The sequence below is a fragment of the Eretmochelys imbricata genome, chromosome 1 (assembly GCF_965152235.1).
Source record: "Eretmochelys imbricata isolate rEreImb1 chromosome 1, rEreImb1.hap1, whole genome shotgun sequence".
Lineage (NCBI taxonomy): Eukaryota > Metazoa > Chordata > Testudines > Cheloniidae > Eretmochelys > Eretmochelys imbricata.
In genome coordinates, this window is record NC_135572.1 from 100441012 (window position 1) to 100460984 (window position 19973).

The 19973-nt window shown below is 40.3% G+C and overlaps 1 protein-coding gene across 8 annotated transcripts in view; it reads right to left on the reverse strand.

Annotated features, from left to right (window-relative positions):
• The window catches only part of DOCK9 (dedicator of cytokinesis 9), a 335650-nt gene that overhangs the window by 103019 nt on the left and 212658 nt on the right, over positions 1 to 19973 (reverse strand). For all 8 annotated transcript variants that reach the window (XM_077812928.1, XM_077812891.1, XM_077812874.1 and 5 more), the window contains exons 28-33: positions 17056 to 17202; positions 14654 to 14737; positions 13846 to 13957; positions 7044 to 7222; positions 5158 to 5274; positions 3652 to 3772 (exon numbers count right to left, since the gene is read on the reverse strand). In XM_077812928.1, coding sequence (XP_077669054.1) covers positions 3652 to 3772; positions 5158 to 5274; positions 7044 to 7222; positions 13846 to 13957; positions 14654 to 14737; positions 17056 to 17202 — 760 coding nt within the window. The remainder of the gene's footprint in view (positions 1 to 3651; positions 3773 to 5157; positions 5275 to 7043; positions 7223 to 13845; positions 13958 to 14653; positions 14738 to 17055; positions 17203 to 19973) is intronic.

Sequence of the window (19973 nt, forward strand, 5' to 3'; positions counted from 1 at the left end):
CAAGCCGTCAGGAACACTATCCCCGATAATGTCACGGCAAACCTGGTGGCTGAACTTTGTGACTTTGTCCTCACCCATAACTATTTCACATTTGGGGACAATGTATACCTTCAAATCAGCGGCACTGCTATGGGTACCCGCATGGCCCCACAGTATGCCAACATTTTTATGGCTGACTTAGAACAACGCTTCCTCAGCTCTCGTCCCCTAATGCCCCTACTCTACTTGCGCTACATTGATGACATCTTCATCATCTGGACCCACGGAAAAGAAGCCCTTGAGGAATTCCACCATGATTTCAACAATTTCCATCCCACCATCAACCTCAGCCTGGACCATTCCACACAAGAGATCCACTTCCTGGACACTATGGTGCTAATAAGCGATGGTCACATAACCACCACCCTATACCGGAAATCTACTGACCGCTATGCCTACCTACATGCCTCCAGCTTTCATTCAGACCACACCACACGATCCATGTCTACAGCCAAGCTCTATGATACAACTGCATTTGCTCCAACCCCTCAGACAGAGACAAACACCTACAAGATCTCTATTAAGCATTCTTACAACTACAATACCCACCTGCGGAAGTGAAGAAACAGATTGACAGAGCCAGAAGATTACCCAGAAGTCACCTACTACAGGACAGGCCCAACAAAGAAAAGAACAGAACGCCACTAGCCATCACCTTCAGCCCCCAACTAAAACCTCTCCAACGCATCATCAAGGATCTACAACGTATCCTGAAGGATGACCCATCACTCTCACAGATCTTGGGAGACAGGCCAGTCCTTGCTTACAGACAGCCCCCAAACCTGAAGCAAATACTCACCAGCAACCACGCACCCAGGAACCTATCCTTGCAACAAAGCCCGTTGCCAACTGTGTCCACATATCTATTCAGGGGAAGCCATCATAGGGCCTAATCACATCAGCCACCCTATCAGAGGCTCGTTCACCTGCACATCTACCAATGTGATATATGCCATCATGTGCCAGCAATGCCCCTCTGCCATGTACACTGGCCAAACTGGACAGTCTCTACGTAAAAGAATCAATGGACACAAACCAGACATCAAGAATTATAACATTCAAAAACCAGTCGGAGAACACTTCAATCTCTTTGGTCACTCGATTACAGACCTAAAAGTGGTAATTCTTCAACAAAAAATCTTCAAAAACAGAATCCAATGAGAGACTGCTGAATTGGAATTAATTTGCAAACTAGATACAATTAACTTAGTCTTGAATAAAGACTGGGAGTGGATGGGTCATTACACAAAGTAAAACTATTTCCCCATGTTTATTCCTCTCCCCCCCCCGCTGTTCCTCAGACATTCTTGTCAATTGCTGGAAATGGTCCACCTTGATTATCACTACAAAATGCACCCCCCGCCCCCCCGCTCTTCTGCTGGTAATAGCTCACCTTACCTGATCACTCTCGTTACAGTGTGTATGGTAACACCCATTGTTTCATGGTCTCTGTGTATATAAATCTCCCCACTGTATTTTCCACTGAATGCATCCGATGAAGTGAGCCGTAGTCCACGAAAGCTTATGCTCAAATAAACTGGTTAGTCTCTAAGGTGCCACAAGTCCTCCTTTTCTTTTCACAGCTATCTGGCAGTCTCTTATGAAGAGTAGCAGCAGCAATTTAAGTTTAGAGTCTTCATACTGAACAAGAGGTGGACAAAATCAAAGATGTGCCTGAACGTACTTCTATAAATTAGGGCTGTCCATTAATCGCAGTTAAGTCACGCGATTAATCGCAGTTTTAACTGCGCTGTTAAACAATAGAATACCAATTGAAAGTTATTAGATATTTATGGATGTTTTTCTACATTTTCAAATATATTGATTTAAATTACAACACGGAATACAAAGTGTAGAGTGCTCACTTTATATTATTTTTTCTTGCAAATATTTGCACTGTAAAAATGATAAAACAAATAGTTTTTTCAGTTCACCTCATGCAAGTACTGTATTGCAATTTCTTTATCGTGAAAGTGCAATTTACAAATGTAGATTTTTTTTGTTATATAACTGCACTCAAAAACAAAACAATGCAAAACTTTAGAGCCTACAAGTCCACTCAGTCCTACTTCTTGTTTAATAATTGCTAAGACAAACAAGTTTATTTATATATATGGGAGATAATGCTGCCCACTTCTTATTTATATCACCATAAAGTGAGAACAGGCGTTCACATGGGACTTTTGTACTTGGCATTGCAAGGTATTTACCTGCCAGATATGCTAAACATTTGTATGCCCCTTCATGTTTCGGACACAATTCCAGAAGACATGCTTCCATGCTGATGACACTCATTAAAAAAATAATGCTTTAATTAAATTTGTTATTGAACCCCTTAGGGGAGAATTGTATGTCTCCGGCTCTGTTTTACCCACATTCTGCCATATATTTCATGTTATAGTAGTCATGGATGATGACTCATCAGGCTGTTAATTTTAAGAACACTTTCGCTGAAGATTTGACAAAAGGCAAAGAAGGTACTACTGTGAGATTTCTAAAGATAGCTACAGCACTCCAAGATTTAAGAATCTGAAGAGCCTTCCAAAATCTGAGAGGGATGAGGTGTGAAGTATGCTTTCAGACATCTTAAAAGATCAACACTCTGATAAAGAAACTACAAAACTCGACCCACCACTGCTGGTGGCATCTGACTCAGATGATAAAAATGAACATGCATCGGTCCACAGTGCTTGGATGGTTATTGAGCTGAACCTGTCATCAGCATGGACACGTCCTCTGATATAGTGGGTGAAACATGAAGGGACATATGAATCTTCAGCACATTGGGCATGTAAATATCTTGCGATGCTGGCTGCAACAGTGCCATGCGAATTCCTGTTCTCACTTTCAGGTGATATTGTGAACAACAAGCAGACAGCATTATTTCCTGCAAATGTAAACAAGCTTGTTTGTCTGAGTGATTGGCTGAACAAGAAATAGGACTGAGTAGACTAATAGGCTCTAAAGTTTTACATTGTTTTATGTTTGAATGCAGTTATTTTTTGTACATAATTCTACATTTGTAAGTTCAACTTTCATCATAAAGAGACTGCACTACAGTACTTGATTAGATGAACTGAAAAATACTTTTTTTACAGTGCAAATATTTGTAATAAAAAATAAATATAAACTGAACACTGTACACTTTGTATTCTGTGTTGTAATTGAAATCAATATATTTGAAAATGTAGAAAAACATCCAAAAATATTGAATACATTTCACTTGGTATTCTATTGCTTAATAGTGCGATTAATCATGATTCATTTTTTTAATCGCTTGACAGCCCTACTATAAATATAAATAAGTTACACTGAATTGGCGGAGATATGGCTATACCAGAATGGATCTATATTCATATACTTTTGCCTGCCCTCCAGACTCAGAAACCCCACATACGACAACTGGCAGAAGTGATGTCCTTTACATTCTTACTTTCATGACTGGCAGTTTATCTGTGTTTCATCCAAGAAAGGAGCTCTCACTTACTTGACTGGAATGATTAAACCTTTTCATAGTACATGTTTTCAAAATGTGATGACACTAAGACTTAAAGTTTTTTTTAGTAAAGAAAGAAGAGAAAACTAGTCAGAATTTTTTAAAAAAAGTATTACCAATGCCAGAGATAACACCAAACAGATCTTTGTGGAGGTTGTTATCCGAAGTGTTTCCTGATTTTTGTGGTGTTACCAAAGGATTTGCAGCTGGCATACTAAGTGGTTCATCTTTTACACTCTGTTCAGAAAATAAAAACAAATTATTATAATGTACATTTTGTGACATTCCAAAATTAGTGTGTGCGCACATTACATCTCTCTCTCCCCCCCCCCTCCGCAGGAATGTGATATCAGATGTTTTTAAAAGTCAAGGGTGACAAAGTACATGCCACAGCACACTGAAACAAACATGGGATACTGAACATTACCTCTAACATGTCAATATGTTTACTTCAATACTGCACACAGTTGGGTATATACTTTTTAGAATGACTTTATTTAGACTTGCCTTACTTTTGTTTACAACATCCAGAAATTTCTCCTTCTCCTGAAAATGTATTGTGAACGTCTCTTTTTTGTTTCACTTGGTAATTTTTATGTCATTGACTGAATTAGGTAATAAAAGAGTCCATCGACATGGGCTGTCTGCTGAGTACCAACAAAGACTCCTGTCTTTGTCTTCATTTTAACAACTACAGCCCCAGTCCTCCTAATATTTATGTATGTGATTAACTTTATGTATTTGAGTAGCCCCATTGACTTCAAGTATGTTAACGCTAGCGGGATCAGGGTCTATAATAGCAAAAATGCAAGCTGTTGATGTAGTTAGCAGGACAGCTCAAACACTAATGCCCAATTTCTGAATAAAAAAGTAGAGAAGCAAATTTTTTTTGTTGTAAATACTTTTTTTGAAAAGGAAAATGTCTATATGATCATGATTTGGGGTCATTTTCATGATTTTCATGCCTTCTGTGAAATCGTCATTTACATAGGGCCCTAATCATAATGCATATGCAAAAGAGAGCCTAATTAAGCTAGCAAAGACAACCATAATTCTGGCATTATCTAATTTCAAAGTTTGACTTTGTAACCTTAATGTTCTTTTAACTTTTTTTTGTGTGGAGCTGTAAACAGGCAATTGATTTTTTTTAAAAAAAGAAATGAACATATATACATACTGAACCCAACACTGCACTCCCGTGCACCTAAAATTCTAATAAACTTTTATGGAAATTTGGAGTGAGCAAAATACAGGAACATGACCACTGTGGTCTATAAAGAGCAAACAAACCAATACCATTTCTTTGTCCTTCTGACATAAATGAGGTGGTGACATGGCTTGAGGTCTCTTCTGCTCTGGCTATCCTTGGTGGCATAACAGTCGCTACGGGGCCATTACAAGCTTATTTTAGATAGAGCAGCCATAAGGCTGGCCTAATTTATGCTCAGGACTGAGCTAGCCTGCTACAGACCCCAGGATATATGAAATACAATGGTGATTTAAGTGCACCTCGTTTGGACCCAAGGATCTAGTCCATAGCATTCAGCTTGCCATATGCACATTATTGAATATATTCTGCTAAAAATAACTCAGAATGTCAAATAATAAAGAGGCTCACTTACGCTGCTGGAAGGATTAACAGGAAAAGGTGACACGTCCTTGACATTAATTCGCTGGACATTTTCTAGTAGCAGTCCAAACACTGGCAGATACAAAGTGGCTATTCTTGCTTGATGGCTCTGAACAAAGATTCACGGTTCTTGTTAAATAATGAAACCAGTGATTTAAAAAACAAACAAACAAAACAACCCATCAATGTGAATGCTTCTACTGTTCTTCCCCTAATTACGGAACCCAATATTCAGCATTAGGGAAGATACGCTAAATCAGGGTCTAGGATAGAGGTCCCCAAACTGTGAGGCACACAGACAAGGGGGGCATGGAGGAACTTCCAGGGATTATTGCAGGGCCCGGGCCAGTCCCCACAGAGGGCAAGGAAGGAGTGCCACCCAGCTCTGCTCCAGTCCCACCCCCAGCCATGTTCCTGGCTCCTGGCCCTAGGCTTGGCCCCGTCCTCAGCCTTGGTGCGCTCCAATCCGGATCCCGACCCTGTCTCCAGCCTTGGCTGCTGCTCCATTCCCCGCCTGGGGCCAAGGCTGGGGCCGGGGCTGGGAGCAGAGGCCTGGCTGCCAGCCCCCACCGCTACAGCTCTGCTCCTGTCCCTGCCCACAGCCGTGGCCCTGCTCCCATCCCCAGCCCCCTGTCTGCATCCCTCCCCGACCCCCTGAGCCATGGCCCCGTTCCCAGCCCTGGCTCTGGGGTGGTGTGCACAGGGGTAAGGGAAGGCACAACCCTCAAAAGTTTGGAGACTGCTGGTCTAGAACATGTATTCATTAGCATACAGATATACAATGGTGACCACTAAATATTTATTATTCAACAATGAATACTGCAACTAAAATTTATAGGTCAAGGAATTTGTTCTTTACTATTTCAACATGCCACTGGAGAACAAAATGATACGTGCTTGAAACTAAATACACAGGAAGGGTCAAAATTAAAATGATGCAAATTTAAGAAGTCCATCAGAACTGCAATTACAAAATCATGGATGCTTCACCCAGTGGCAGATTAATGATTTTGCTGCCCCTAGGCCCAGAAATAATTGCCCCCACCCAGCAGCTCCCCCACCCCAGCTCACCTCCACTCTGCCTCCACCTCCTCCCCTAAGCACACCACCGGGTCCTGCTTCTCCCTGCTCCTTGCCAGTGCTTGTGCATGAAAGAGCTTTGTGAAGGAGGGGGGAAGAAAGGGGGGGAACGCGGCGCACTCAGGAGAGGAGGCGGGGCTGGGGTGGGGATTGGGGAAGGGGACCAATAGGGGCAGGGAGGGGTGGAGTTGGGGTGGGGACGGAGGGAGTGAACCAGCACCTGGGGAAGCAGTCTCCAGCTGCTATTATAAATTTGCCGCCCCTGCAAATTTGTCGGCCTAGGCGTTAATATGCCGCTGGCTTCACCACAACACAAGGCCCTCCAAATTTAGAAAACACCAGGAAACTCCAAAGTCATCCAATGTTTACTACAACTGGCAATTCCACTTTATGTTAACTAGTTGTCCTTCTAATAGATCATGGAAGGACTAACCAAAATTAGTTGAATATTAATAATGGCTAATAGTAATTACAAATAAATAAGTTAAAAAGCAATTTTGAGCAAATAAGAAAATCTGACTACATCTGTCTACATTGTAATTTACTTAAAGGTAATGTGCAGTTATTTTAATAAGTATATTTTTACCATAATTAAAAAATGAAAACACAAATCAGTTTTCAGAACCCAATGTTTGTATCAATATCTATCAGCTATATACTAACTATATCACTGTAGATACACTTATTTTCTGTTGATACTTCATTTGCAAATTAACAGTATTTTCCCAACCATAAAACCTGAAAATGTATGTACCTAAACTTTTTAATTTCCTAATTGTTGAAGTGTAGTAATCTTACCCTGGAAGCATATCTGTCATCAAAAGAATGCTTTATCATCAAATTCTTGAGCACACTAATTGCAATCTGCCGGATGTCTCTGAATTCTTGTAATGCATTTCCCACCTCCCGCAGGAGCAGTCCCACTAAGAAGTGATTCTTGCAAAATTCATCTGTTAATGAATAGTCGAGCTGGAGGTCTGAAAGTAGAGTATAAGCTGTAGTTTAGGAGGGTGCAATTAATTTGCCAATTAACATAAACATGGACTTCCCCTTTTTTCATGCTTAGTTGCAAAAACAGTTTAGACGTGGCTTGTTCAAAAACCCACTTTGCCTCAAAACTGTGTGGCTTTGTCAGGCAGACATCTGTCATATATACTATGTGTTCGTTCAACATGTAGGTATTAGACAGTTAGTGAAATACAAAACTACCATAGCTTTAAGTATAATTTTATGAAAACTAGTAACAATGAACATTAAGAGTAAAAAACGGTTACCTACCTTCTCATAACTGTTTTTCTTCAAGATGTGTTGCTCATGTCCGTTCCAAGTAGGTGTGTGCATGCCGCATGCACAGTTGTCGGTACCTGTTAGCTGTTAGGTTGGCTATGGAGCCTCCTGCAGTCATGCCTTCATGGTGGCGTATATATGCCCCTGACGACACGCAACATCCTCAGTTCCTTCTTACCAGAGTACTCCAACAGAGGGGTAGGTGGGTGAGTCTTGGACAGATCTACTAAAGGCCTCCTTGCACTGCTGATATTTGACAAGCGAAACTTCAGTTTGTCATTAATCAAGTTTAATGACATTAATCAACTGTTCTGACCTTCCAGCTTGCCATGTTCGCCCTGCACCACAACTTCCAGTTCAGAGCCATGGTCAGCTCTATCATCTAACCCGGTCCTGACCTCCCTGCTGGCCTAGGTGCTGCAGGGTGGTATGCAGTCCCTGGGTGGTAAAGCAGCCCGACCCTCCAAGGCGACGGACCAGGAACATCTGGAGATAGACCACTGGGCCTGATGGTACACCCATGGGGACCAGAAGGGCCATTGTGCTGGAACCTGCCACTGCACTGGCCAAGGCATCATGGCAAGGACCTGTCCCACATCCTGCCTATGACAGTGGCGCTCTGACCAGTGCCGGCTGTGTCTGGAGATGTAGGACTCCACTTCTGAGTCCGAAGACAGACTCCAAACACGGAAACCACAGAGGTACCGAGGAGAAGGCCTCCACATGGCCGGTTTGCCTCTAGATGGCACTGCACTACAATGCGTTGACGGAGGTTTTAGAGCCAGTGCGCCCTCTCTTCTGGCAGGGGACTGTGGTGCCATCAAGGCTATCAGGTCCCTGGCTGCCTCAAAGGTGTATGGAGTGGAGGGAAGGTCCAGTTGCGCCACATGGCATTACCTGACAGGGGACTCCATGGGCACCAGACCCCTCTGTGGGGTTTAAGTCACTGGTGCTGCCCCTTGCAGCGCATGTGCTGAGTGCCCCAGCATGCGACACACTTCACTAGTGCTTTCATGCCCAGACCATCTTGTTCCGGGCGAGCACCCCTGTCCGTCTTCTTGTGCCTCTTGTCAGGCACCGGCAAGTGGGAGTGTGCTGGGCTAGCAGAGTGAGCTTCGTTGCTGGAGAATAGCAGTGCCGAAGGGTATTGGGTACAGAATCTTTCCTTTGCACCGTAGTCTCTCTAAGTGAGGCCAGCGCACTCTGCACTGAAGTCCTGGGTGCTGGATACAAGTGGCCTGGGGCTGGCTGGGGATGAAGAACTGCTTCCATGAGCAGTTGCTTCAGTCTGAAGTCCCTCTCCTTTTTGGTCCTAGGGTGAAAACCTCTGCAGATCCTGCAGCGATCCGTCTGATGGGTTTCGCCTAGGCACTTTAAACAGGAATCGTGTGGATTGCCTTTTGGCATGGGTTTGTGGCAGGACCCACACGGCTTCAAATTTTGGGTCCAAGACATGCCCTGGTCCCGGGGAAGGGAATCGAGGTGGGGGCGGGGGGAGAACCCCCAACAAAAACTTACTAACTAATCTAAAGTACTACACAAACACTAACCCTAATCCAACTATTTACAGAAATTGAACAAGAGAGTCCACTGGGGGAAGGGCTTGCGGAGGCTAAAGAACATATGTAGCTCCAGCAACCGTCATGGGCAGTAAGAAGGGACTGCAGAGGCAGTAGGTCAGCAGGGTCCTATATACACCGCCATGAAGGTGCGACTCCAGGGGTCTCTATGGCCAACCTAACGGCTCCTGCTAGGGGAGAAGCCTTCCGATGACTGTGCACATGGCGTGTACACACCTACTTGGAATGGACATGAGCAACACATTCAAAGAAGAAAGTATTTTAAGTTAATTCACTTGGGCAAAAATTTCTGACCTTGAACAGCTAAAATTAGACTCCTAAACCAGTATTTAGGTACCGATATACAGAGGTGCTGAGCACCAACTTTCTTCAACAGCAATTGTAGATACTGAACACCTCTGAATAATGAGAGTGCTTAAGTGTCTAACTCCATTCCCATAACTGGATCCGTGTGAGTGAGCTCTTGTGCCTACATGGACCCACTTTCAGGACTGGGTCTTAAATATAGATTATGGGATCTAATTTTAGACATTCGTGTTTTAAAAATTTGTGCCTGAGTGAACTGCATATTTCACACCAGGGATTTATTAGGCATACTAATAAAGGAGTTACTGCTAAGGATATATAGTTTATTTACTGATATTTTTCAAAGAAATCAAAATACTTCAGAAATTTTTTAGCAGATATTGAAAACACTTATGAATGAAACAAAGTAAGGAAATGGTATCAAGTAGGCAAATAAAAGTCTTCTAAATTAAACAACTTTTTCTTCTCAGTTTCTCAACATGAATATAAATAATTACTAAGCATATTTGAAAAAGGATTCAGTTAACATATGGTATATTATAATATACATGCATTATATTATTCTCTGGAATTTTTAACATCTATGAAATAGAAGTTTAAGAATAATTTACATAAGTATCTTTGCACATTAAGTATTGTGTTTTAAAGATGTAGCTGCATATAAAGTAATGATTGGTTTAAAACGAAAACTCCCACCATAATAATAAAAACACTGTATTTGTACTTACTTACATAAAATACCTCTAGCAATAGGTGAAATGAAAATTAAAATCTATCCTATACTGAGGTATAAAGAAACACCAAATAAAGTCAAGCAATGCTTAAAATTTAAAAGTGTATTTTTCAAATGAGAATAAAATAATCCTATAGCTATCTAATTTATGCAATGAGTGCAGAAAGAGCTTCTCTAAGATGTGATATGTTTTGAAAGTTTTGAAAGCACATCAATTTATCAGGTTTTACCTCATTAATCTCCTCCAAGATTTCTCAGGTTCACTGTTATTGTTCTGCATCTAGTCTCTTTATGAACCCTGCACAATGCTTAATATTTGTCTTTTTCCAAACTGATATTTTTGCCATTTAGTTAACTATGATAACTATCACCCTGTTTTACTTTAAGAATTAATACGGACCAGTAATATCTGTTTAATCAGCAGAGAGGTACGGTTAGACCTGCAAGCCAGCCACTGGGGAAGCAGAACAAAACAGGCAGGCACTTTAGGGAACAGAGCATTCCCCTAATGTAGGGAATCAACAGGTCTGGTACTCTACCCAAGCTGCAAAAAGCTGAAGACACATTGTAATGGATCTTTGGACCTTAGCATGATGAAGAATTAAGAGAAAACCATTGCAGGCAGAATTTCATCAAAGCTGGGAGCCCTGTAAGAAGGCTGCTGCCCCAATTTTTTAATATGACGTTCTTAAAGAGAGCCTACTTCATTTCTCTTACAGCCCCAGCTGAATCATAGGAACAAAAAAGTATGACTGGTGCCCTGTTCTATACAGGAAATGGGAACTCCCAGCTCCACCGCTCTGCATTCCTCAACATAAGGAAAAGGACAAAACTAGGGTCATCCTCCCCACATAGAACAGAGCACTAGCAAGCATGTTTACTCATTTCTGCAGCTGCTTGGGTCTATAAAAGCACAATGTTTTGGTAAATTCTCCTCAGAGATGCCACTAAAGAGGAGAGGAGCAAAGCTAAAAGGACAGATCTATTACAGGCCTCCTTGCACTGCTGATGTCAAGGTTCCTCCCCCACTCTGAACTCTAGGGTACAGATGTGGGGACCTGCATGAAAACCTCCTAAGCTTACTTTTACCAGCTTAGGTTAAAACTTCCCCAAGGTACAAATTAATTTTATCCTTTGTCCTTGGAATATCCACTGCCACCACCAAACTCTAACTGGGTTTACTGGGAAATGTAGTTTGGACACGTCTTTCCCCCCAAAATCCTCCCAACCCTTGCACCCCACTTCCTGGGAAAGGTTTGGTAAAAATCCTCACCAATTTGCATAGGTGACCACAGACCCAAACCCTTGGATCTGAGAACAATGAAAAAACATTCAGTTTTCTTACAAGACGACTTTTAATAGAAATAGAAGTAAACAGAAGTAAAGGAATCACCCCCGTAAAATCAGGATGGTAGATACCTTACAGGGTAATTAGATTCAAAACAGAGAATCCCTCTAGGCAAAACCTTAAGTTACAAAAAGACACACAGACAGAAACAGTCATTCTATTCAGCACAATTCTTTTCTCAGCCATTTAAAGAAATCATAATCTAACACATACCTAGCTAGATTACTTACTAAAAGTTCTAAGACTCCATTCCTGGTCTATCCCTGGCAAAAGCAGCATATAGACAGACACAGACCCTTTGTTTCTCTCCCTCCTCCCAGCTTTTGAAAGTATCTTGTCTCCTCATTGGTCATTTTGGTCAGGTGCCAGCAAGGTTACCTTTAGCTTCTTAACCCTTTACAGGTGAGAGGATTTTTCCTCTGGCCAGGAGGGATTTTAAAGGGGTTTACCCTTCCCTTTATATTTATGACAGCTGATATTTGACATCTGCTGTCTGTCTTTTAGTGCTTTTTTACTTCTGCAACTTCAGCAGAACTATGTAAGCAACAGCCTAGAACTCTCTCGCAGCAGCAGCATTTTATCCAATGAGTGTTGTCGTCCAAGGCATTCCTGAGGGCTAGGACAAGGCAAGTGCAGGACATGGAGCACCCTGTGGCCCACAAGGAGCATGATATCACCTGCAGTTACCTCACTCTGAATCCCAAATCTTAAATCACCCTGAAGTGCTTCCCATTAGCAAAATTATGTTTTATCAAGCCAATAAGGTATGATACTGTACATTGGTTGCAAAAAAGTTAATCTGTCAAGAATCCATGCATTAGATAGGGCTTCTTAGTAGCTAAGGAGCTTGATGCACTATTTAAATAGTCTTAAACTGTTCTGGTTACTTCTGACAGCACCTCTTTCTTCATGTGATCCTTGATGACAGTTTAGAACATTTGAGTTACTCAAGTTAAGTCTGTTTTTATACACACAAATGGATGGACATTATTATTAAGTACACATCTTTTCTCTTTTACAAATCAGGGAAAATGATGAGATATTTATTGCAAAACAAAGTACAAATGTGAAGAAAGTGAAAAATTTTATAGAAGAGGCTCACTTAAAGTTCATTCCAGTTTTATAGGTACTACTGGTATCCCCTCTTAAGGGGATAGTTCTACTGGTACCCCTCTTAAGTATCGCTAATATAACTAGAACCAGGAACGTGTTAAGGCCTCGGTTCTACAACTGGATAAGAGCGGGTGGACCACTGTGTCTGCACAGAGCCTACTGTCTTCAATGGGGATCCACTCATACAGATGCAGTGTAAGGATTGGGGCTTAAAACTAGAATGTGGTATGTCCAGTATATAAACAATAATAGTTCATCATTAGAACGAGGAATGTTGTAAAGCAGCAAAGGACTTTTAAGGTAGCTAATCTAAGGTATTCACATCAAACGGTACACTCATGCATTTTTATTCCCTACTAGACCTACTGTTTTTCAAATCATCACTACCTTTGAAGTTCTAAATTCTTCTTGGTGAGCTGGTTTACTACAAATCCAAGTTAATAATGTAATCTAGTAGTGTCTCCATGAGCCACAAATGGAATAATTGCAGATTACTTATTTTGGCACGAAGCTGTATTGCTTTTAAATTAGAAAAGTAAGAAATAGAAAAAAGTAAAGAAGAGCAAACATCCCACCCCACACCCACTGACAGGAGTGTCATAGGACTCCACAGTTGGCAAAAGAAAATCTGTATTCATAAAATGGAAACAAATAGGAACACACAAAAAAATAAGCTATACATAATTAATATCTTATTGTTATTAAGCAAAGTAGGAAATATTAGAGGGAAAATCAAAGATATACCTCTGGCACAGTGTCTTTGGCTAATGCTGTATTATATTACCTAGATACTTTCAGTGCAATGCTTCACTAACAAACTACTACTTTGGGATTTAATAGAAAAAAGAATTATAACATAAGGCTTCCATTTAAAAATTTCACAACTCCCAAGTTTCAGAGTAGCAGCCGTGTTAGTCTGTATCCGCAAAAAGAAAAGGAGTACTTGTGGCACCTTAGAGACTAACAAATTTATTTGAGCATAAGCTTTCATGAGCTACAGCTTACTTCATCAGATGCATGCTCACTTCATCGGGCATGCATCCGATGAAGTGAGCTGTAGCTCACGAAAGCTTATGCTCAAATAAATGTGTTAAATCTAAGGTTCCACAAGTACTCCTGGTTTTTTTTACTCCTTCCAAGAAATACTAATGGTGTCTTTAGGTAACATTTTCTTTCAAATAGACTGTCCTTTCTAAAGTTTTAACATTTATATAGTTAAAAATGTGGATTTACCTTGATATCTCTGAATTCTGCCTTTTCCAAATGGCATAGGTAGATTCAAAGGGATGTAGTGTTCATGGTTACACACCACTCGAAGAAATTCAAATTTGAATTCAAAAAGGGTCTGCAAAAATATATCAGATGTAAATTACACAATTTAATAATTTAGTAATTTTCTGGTAGCATAGCTAAAAAGGAAACAGATTTCTTAACACTAGTGATTTCTTTCTCCTTTACAAATCTACAATCCTAGGGACTACATGGGTCATCATGCCATGCAGACCCAGGAGAGCTTTTTAGTGCAATACAGCATTTGAAAGCTAGATCTAATTCTGTGTTAGATTTTCTACTTTTATCAAGTCTATGTTGTGTGGCATGCAAGATTTGAGAGTTGTTTGAAAGTTGCTTGATTGCATGGCACATGCAATTAGAAGGGTTGTCGATTTGTAGGAACGTCTTAGACATCAGAGGGCTCGCTTTCAATTATTGTCAGTTTGTTCCTTGAGACTTTCATGGTCTTGCACAAAGTGCTCATTGATGTTGTTTCATCCATTTTCCAGCTAGGGATGCTAAAGAATTGTACCAGTTCACACTCTTCCTCTTTGAAGAGGACACAAGCAGTCTCAATGTTCCGAGAGGCAAAAATGCCAAAGGTGTCTTGAAGGCAAAAAGTAACACAGCGATTGCACAGGAATGGGAGACTAATCTGAAAAATGCCTGAATATAACTGAAGAGCATTCTGGGATCTCAACACATAATTTGCTACATAGGTGTACCAAAAAGAGAAACACATTTTTAAGTTATTAAAGGAGTGGAGTACCTTTGGATCCCCTGGAGCAAAGCTGCTGATGTAGTTATTGATTTGCTTGAACACGAAACCCCGATCCATAAAAGTGAAACATCTCTGAAAAAGATAAAATATAAACCATGCTAAAGCACTTCCAGATGCAGTGTTCACTAAATTAGGTATCCATCTTTTAAAAGTTTATCTTCCAAGAATATTTTTAACATATAATTTGAATATAAATGCTATTAAAAGCAAGAATTGTACAGTAGAAAGCTACTTCATTTTAAAAGGAAAATTTGACAAAGAGACCTAACTTGGCTTCCATTTTATAGAGCAACCGTTGATACTCAAAAGAAGCAAAAATGCAATCAGTCCAGGTTTTGAAACGTGGCCCATAGAGTAGAGGTAGGAAAAGCTTTTAATTACAGAATTACCCTTTTCACTCTAAAATGTGTAAAACTGTTACTTAAACGAACAAAATCTTTTTTTTTTTTTGTTGACAATAATGAATCAAAAGCTCTATGAATAGGGACCAATGTCTTCATCTATGTTTGTGTAGTGCCTAGAATGGGGCCCAATCTTGACTGTGGCTGTAGCTGCGACTAATACAAATAATACATAATTTAGATGATCCCGGGTTAATAGGGCATCACCATTAACAGTAAAGCTATTAACAAAAAGCAAAACACCAAATTTTCAAAGAGATGATTTGGTGTTGCATCCCTAAAACTGACAATATGCCTAATTGGGCACACCAATTGTGCTTACATACATGTTAATATTTTCAACAGGAGAAATGTGAGTGACAGAACTATAATTCACCTAAATGAGAACATGAAAATAAGCAGGCAGGGTCTGGGATATGATAAGTTGTTTAGTCATGCATGTGCATATTCAACATCATTAGGTGTGCAACTGGGCACCTGAATTGTAGGCAGGTAAATTAAATAAATTATATAAAATCTCTATGTACTTATTTGGTCCACATCACTATAGTATGTGAGGGCCTCTGTTCTCACCTCCTCCAAACCCAAACACGAGGTTATGTCTGATTTTGAAGTCCCTTTGAAAAGGATTCAAAAACATTTAAAATTTCTTTTCCAAAGTTAAAAAAACAATAAAATAAATAAAAGGACCACAAATGAGATTCTAACCAATTGTTACAAAACACATAACAGAACAATGATAAAATAGACACAATGGAAGTTTTTGAATATAATAAAATCATACTTAAACAAGTTAGGATTCAAACAACAGAGGAAGAAAGGCCTTTTGAATCAGATACAAGTGAATTCCATGCACCCAAGGACAAACAATCTAACCAGATAAAAGGATAGGTGTATAGAGCTTTATGGAAGCTCATCCACACTTTTTTAGTGCTCATAGTTTTAAGGTAACAAATCTTAGTTACAACACTGATGCATATTCCCATAAAATTAATGGAACACTGTTCTTATTGAAATAACCCCAAATTGAAATAAATTGTGAGTAAGAAAGGGACTCCGAAGAAAACAAAGGCTCTTTTCAAATAAACAAGATATTGACCTCAGCATCATTAGTTTTGTCTTCCTTTTTTGTTTTGTTTTTTGTTAGAGCTTACTCATTGAATAAAAGAAGAAGAGCTATTGGGATCCTGACTACATAGTGCAAACGCAGGTGCATTATTCACAGTGCATAAAGTTAAGCTTATGCTTAAATCTTTGTAGGATTGGGGAAATAATTGGATGGCACAACCATGAAGGAATAAAAATTGCAATAAGCAAGGAAGTATGCAATTGCTAGCACAAAAATAAAACCTGCATTTTTTATAATTTATTCTATACCCTGTTTTGCTTAGACAATCTTATTTCTAATTGCAATGAGTACTTAACCTGTTCTTTTATACATCTCTGTTTGCACATACAAAAGCATGCTTAAAATGCCTGTGACAGAGTGCAAAGTGAACAAAGCCTGCACTCTGGTCACTTAGATGTTAATTAGTCCCCCTTGAGAAAGCTGATGGGGGGAGGGTAAACAGACAACCAGACTGGCCAGATGGATGGAATAAGAAGCAAATTAGCCCATTAGTCCAAAGCTGATAGCGAGAGAGGGGATTAGGACTAGTTAAACTCAGTTACATGGAGGCCTCAGGGGAGGGAGACCTGTTCCCCTCAGGTTCTGGGGAGAGTTTCAAAAAGGCACAGTAGTAAATAGATGGTTGCATGGGGATTGTTGTGGAAATGGTGGATGGAACTTGAAATAAAAGGGTTCGGAGAAGGCATATCCACTGGAGTTCATGCAGTTTCTGAGAGGAAGAAGGTGGGAGAAGAGCCATGCCCCATTACAATGCCTTATACATACATGCTGCTGTGTGAGACCTTGCTAAGTGAAAATCCAAGAAAATTAAAATTACTGCAAATAATAAGCCTAGAGCCTATATTATTGTGGGTACCTACCTTTATAAAGACAGCAAGACTATGATTTGCATTTTTTGAAGCCTCTGGATTGTCTCTGTACTTCTGAGTGATGTGTGGCATTAGCATATTAACAAATGTTTCTACAGCATGATGAAAAGAAGCAGGAAATCTCTGGTTTCGTAACAACTGGAAGAATAATTTAAAATACACATTTAGAATTTTAAATTTCCAAAGTAACCTTGCATATGGCAGACAATGATTTGCTATAGGTAAAGCTATTTCTCAAGTTCATTTAGGAAAGGAGAAAAGGGAGAAAACAACAGCTAAAATTAGAATTATGAAATACTCCAGTTCTGATGAAAAAATAATAGTTATGAAAAATTCAGAAGCTTTTTGCAAACTTTTCTGGACTTTGAAAAAGGCCAATTTTGGTTGAGAAAAGTTTTGAATGAAGTATTTTAACCAGCTCTAGTTTCCATCTGCAGAATTATTTAGAATCCAATGTAGAAAGCAATTTTCTTTTAAGATGACAAAGTATGTACATGTAAGTACGGAACTTGAAAGCATTAGGTGTTTCATCATAGAAGCATATTGAAATAGCTTTCATGGCAATACCTAAGACAGATTTCCAATTTTAAAAGGCATAGTTAAGGGCAGAAATCTAGAAATCAGTTATTCTAATTCTTACTTAAGGTACCTAGCTACACATACCTTAGTTACCTAGTCATTCCCAATAACTCCCTTGACCAAATACATATGTTGCTGTTTTATCAGCTATTTGTCTCAGGTGAAAATGTGGCTATTGTGAAAAAATATCCTCCAATATTCTACCATTTTTTCCTATCATCCTTTTCAACTCAGGCCTCCCCCATTTGGCTCATCTGTACCTAAGGTATCATCACTGATCATGCACTCTCCTCCCACATGTTCTATAGCTGTATACCTAGGTTATATAATCTCCAAAGTATTTCTCCTTTAATACACTATTTTGACTTTACCTCTGATGAAATTCTCACCTATGCCTTCATTTTCTCTTACGTTGATGTTTGCAATGCCCTGCTCTTTGGCTACCTCAGGTCTCAGCTCTTCAAACTACAGTACACAAAAAATTTTGTTTATGGCTTTTTTCATTCTGGGATCCAGTTCAAAATTGCCTTCCTTGCCTTTAAATAGCTTTCCAACCTACCTAACAGATGTTCTCTCTAGAGCCCTCTTTTTAACCAACGTCCTCTTTTTAATAAGCATCTTTTTATCTCTGTTTCCTACAATCCTGCCCCTAGTACAAAACCTTTCTCTGAAGCTTCCTGCCATGAGAACATAACACAAGAATGGCCATACTGGGTCAGACCAATGGTTCATCCAGTCCAATATCCTGTCTTCCAACAATGGCCAGTGCCAGATGCTTCAGAGTTGATGAACAGAAAAGGACAGTTATCCAGTCACACCTTCTGACAGTCAGATGTTTAGGAACACTCAGAGCATGGGGTTGTGTCCCTGACCATCTTGGCTAATAGCCATTAACAGACCTATTCTCCACAAACATTTCTAGTTTTTCTTTGAACCCAGTTATACTTTTGGCCTTCACAACATCCCTGGCAAGGAGTTCCACAGGTTGACTGTACATTGTGTGAATAAGTACTTCCTGATGGTTGTTTTAAAACTGCCTATTAATTTTATTGAGTGAACCCTGGTTCTTGTGTTATGTGAAGGAGTAAATATTCACTTTCTCCACACCTTTCATTATTTTATAGAACTCTATTCTATTCCTCCTTAGACATCTCTTTTCTACGCTGAATAGTTCCACTCTTTTCAATCTCTCCTCAGATGGAAGTTGCTCTATACACCTAATAATTTTTGTTGCCCTTCTCTGTACCTTTTCCACTTCTAATCTATCTTTTTTGAGATGTGGCGAGCAGAACTGCATGCAGTATTCAGGGTGTGGATATACCATGGATTTATATACTGAAACTGCCTTCTTGTATCAGTCCACAACTCAGACTTCAATTTCTTTAAACATTTAGTCTTAAACACAGATCCTTGTCTGTTGTCTTAGCATTTTAGACTCATAGAATTTTAGGACTAGAGGGGACCTCAAGAGGTCATCTAGTCCAGTCACCTGCATTCAAGGCAGGACTAAGTATTATCTAGACCATCTCTGACAAGTGTTTGTCTAACCTGCTCTTAAAAATCTCCAATGATGGAGGTTCCACCACCTCCCTGGGCAATTTATTCCAGTGTTTAACCAACCTGACAGGAAGTTTTTCCTAATGTCCAACCTAAACCTCCCTTGCTGCAATTTAAGCCCATTGCGTCTTGTCCTATCCTCAGAAGTTAAGGAGAACATTTTTTTTCCCCTTCTCCGTGTCACAACCTTTTAAGTACTTGAAAACTATTATGTCCCCCGTCTTCTCTTCTCCAGACCAAACAAAGCCAATTTTTTCAATCTTCCCCCATAGGTCATGTAGACCTTTAATCATTTTTGTTGCTTTTCTCTGGACTTCCTCCAAATTGTCCACATCTTTCCTGAAATGTGGCACCCAGAACTGGACACAAGACTCGAGCTCAGGCCTAACCAGCACAGAGTAGAGCATAAGAACTACTTTGTGTGTCTTGCTCACAACACTCCGGTTAATACATTCCATCAGGCCCGGCAACTGGGGGGAGGGAGGGAGGCAAAGGGGGCAATTGCCCAGGGGCCCAGGCAATTTAAAATGGCCTGGGGGCCCCGGCCGCTGCTGCTTCCTGCCCTCCCTCACTCCGCACTGCTCCCGGAAGTGGCCAGCATGCCGCTGAGGCCCCAACTCCACAACTGCCCCCGCCCCAACTCCACAGCTCCCATTGGCTGGGAACTGTGGCCAACGGGAGCTGAGGGAGCGGTGCCTGTTGGCAAGTTTCAGAGTAAAAGCCGTGTTAGTCTGTATTCACAAAAAGAAAAGGAGTACTTGTGGCACCTTAGA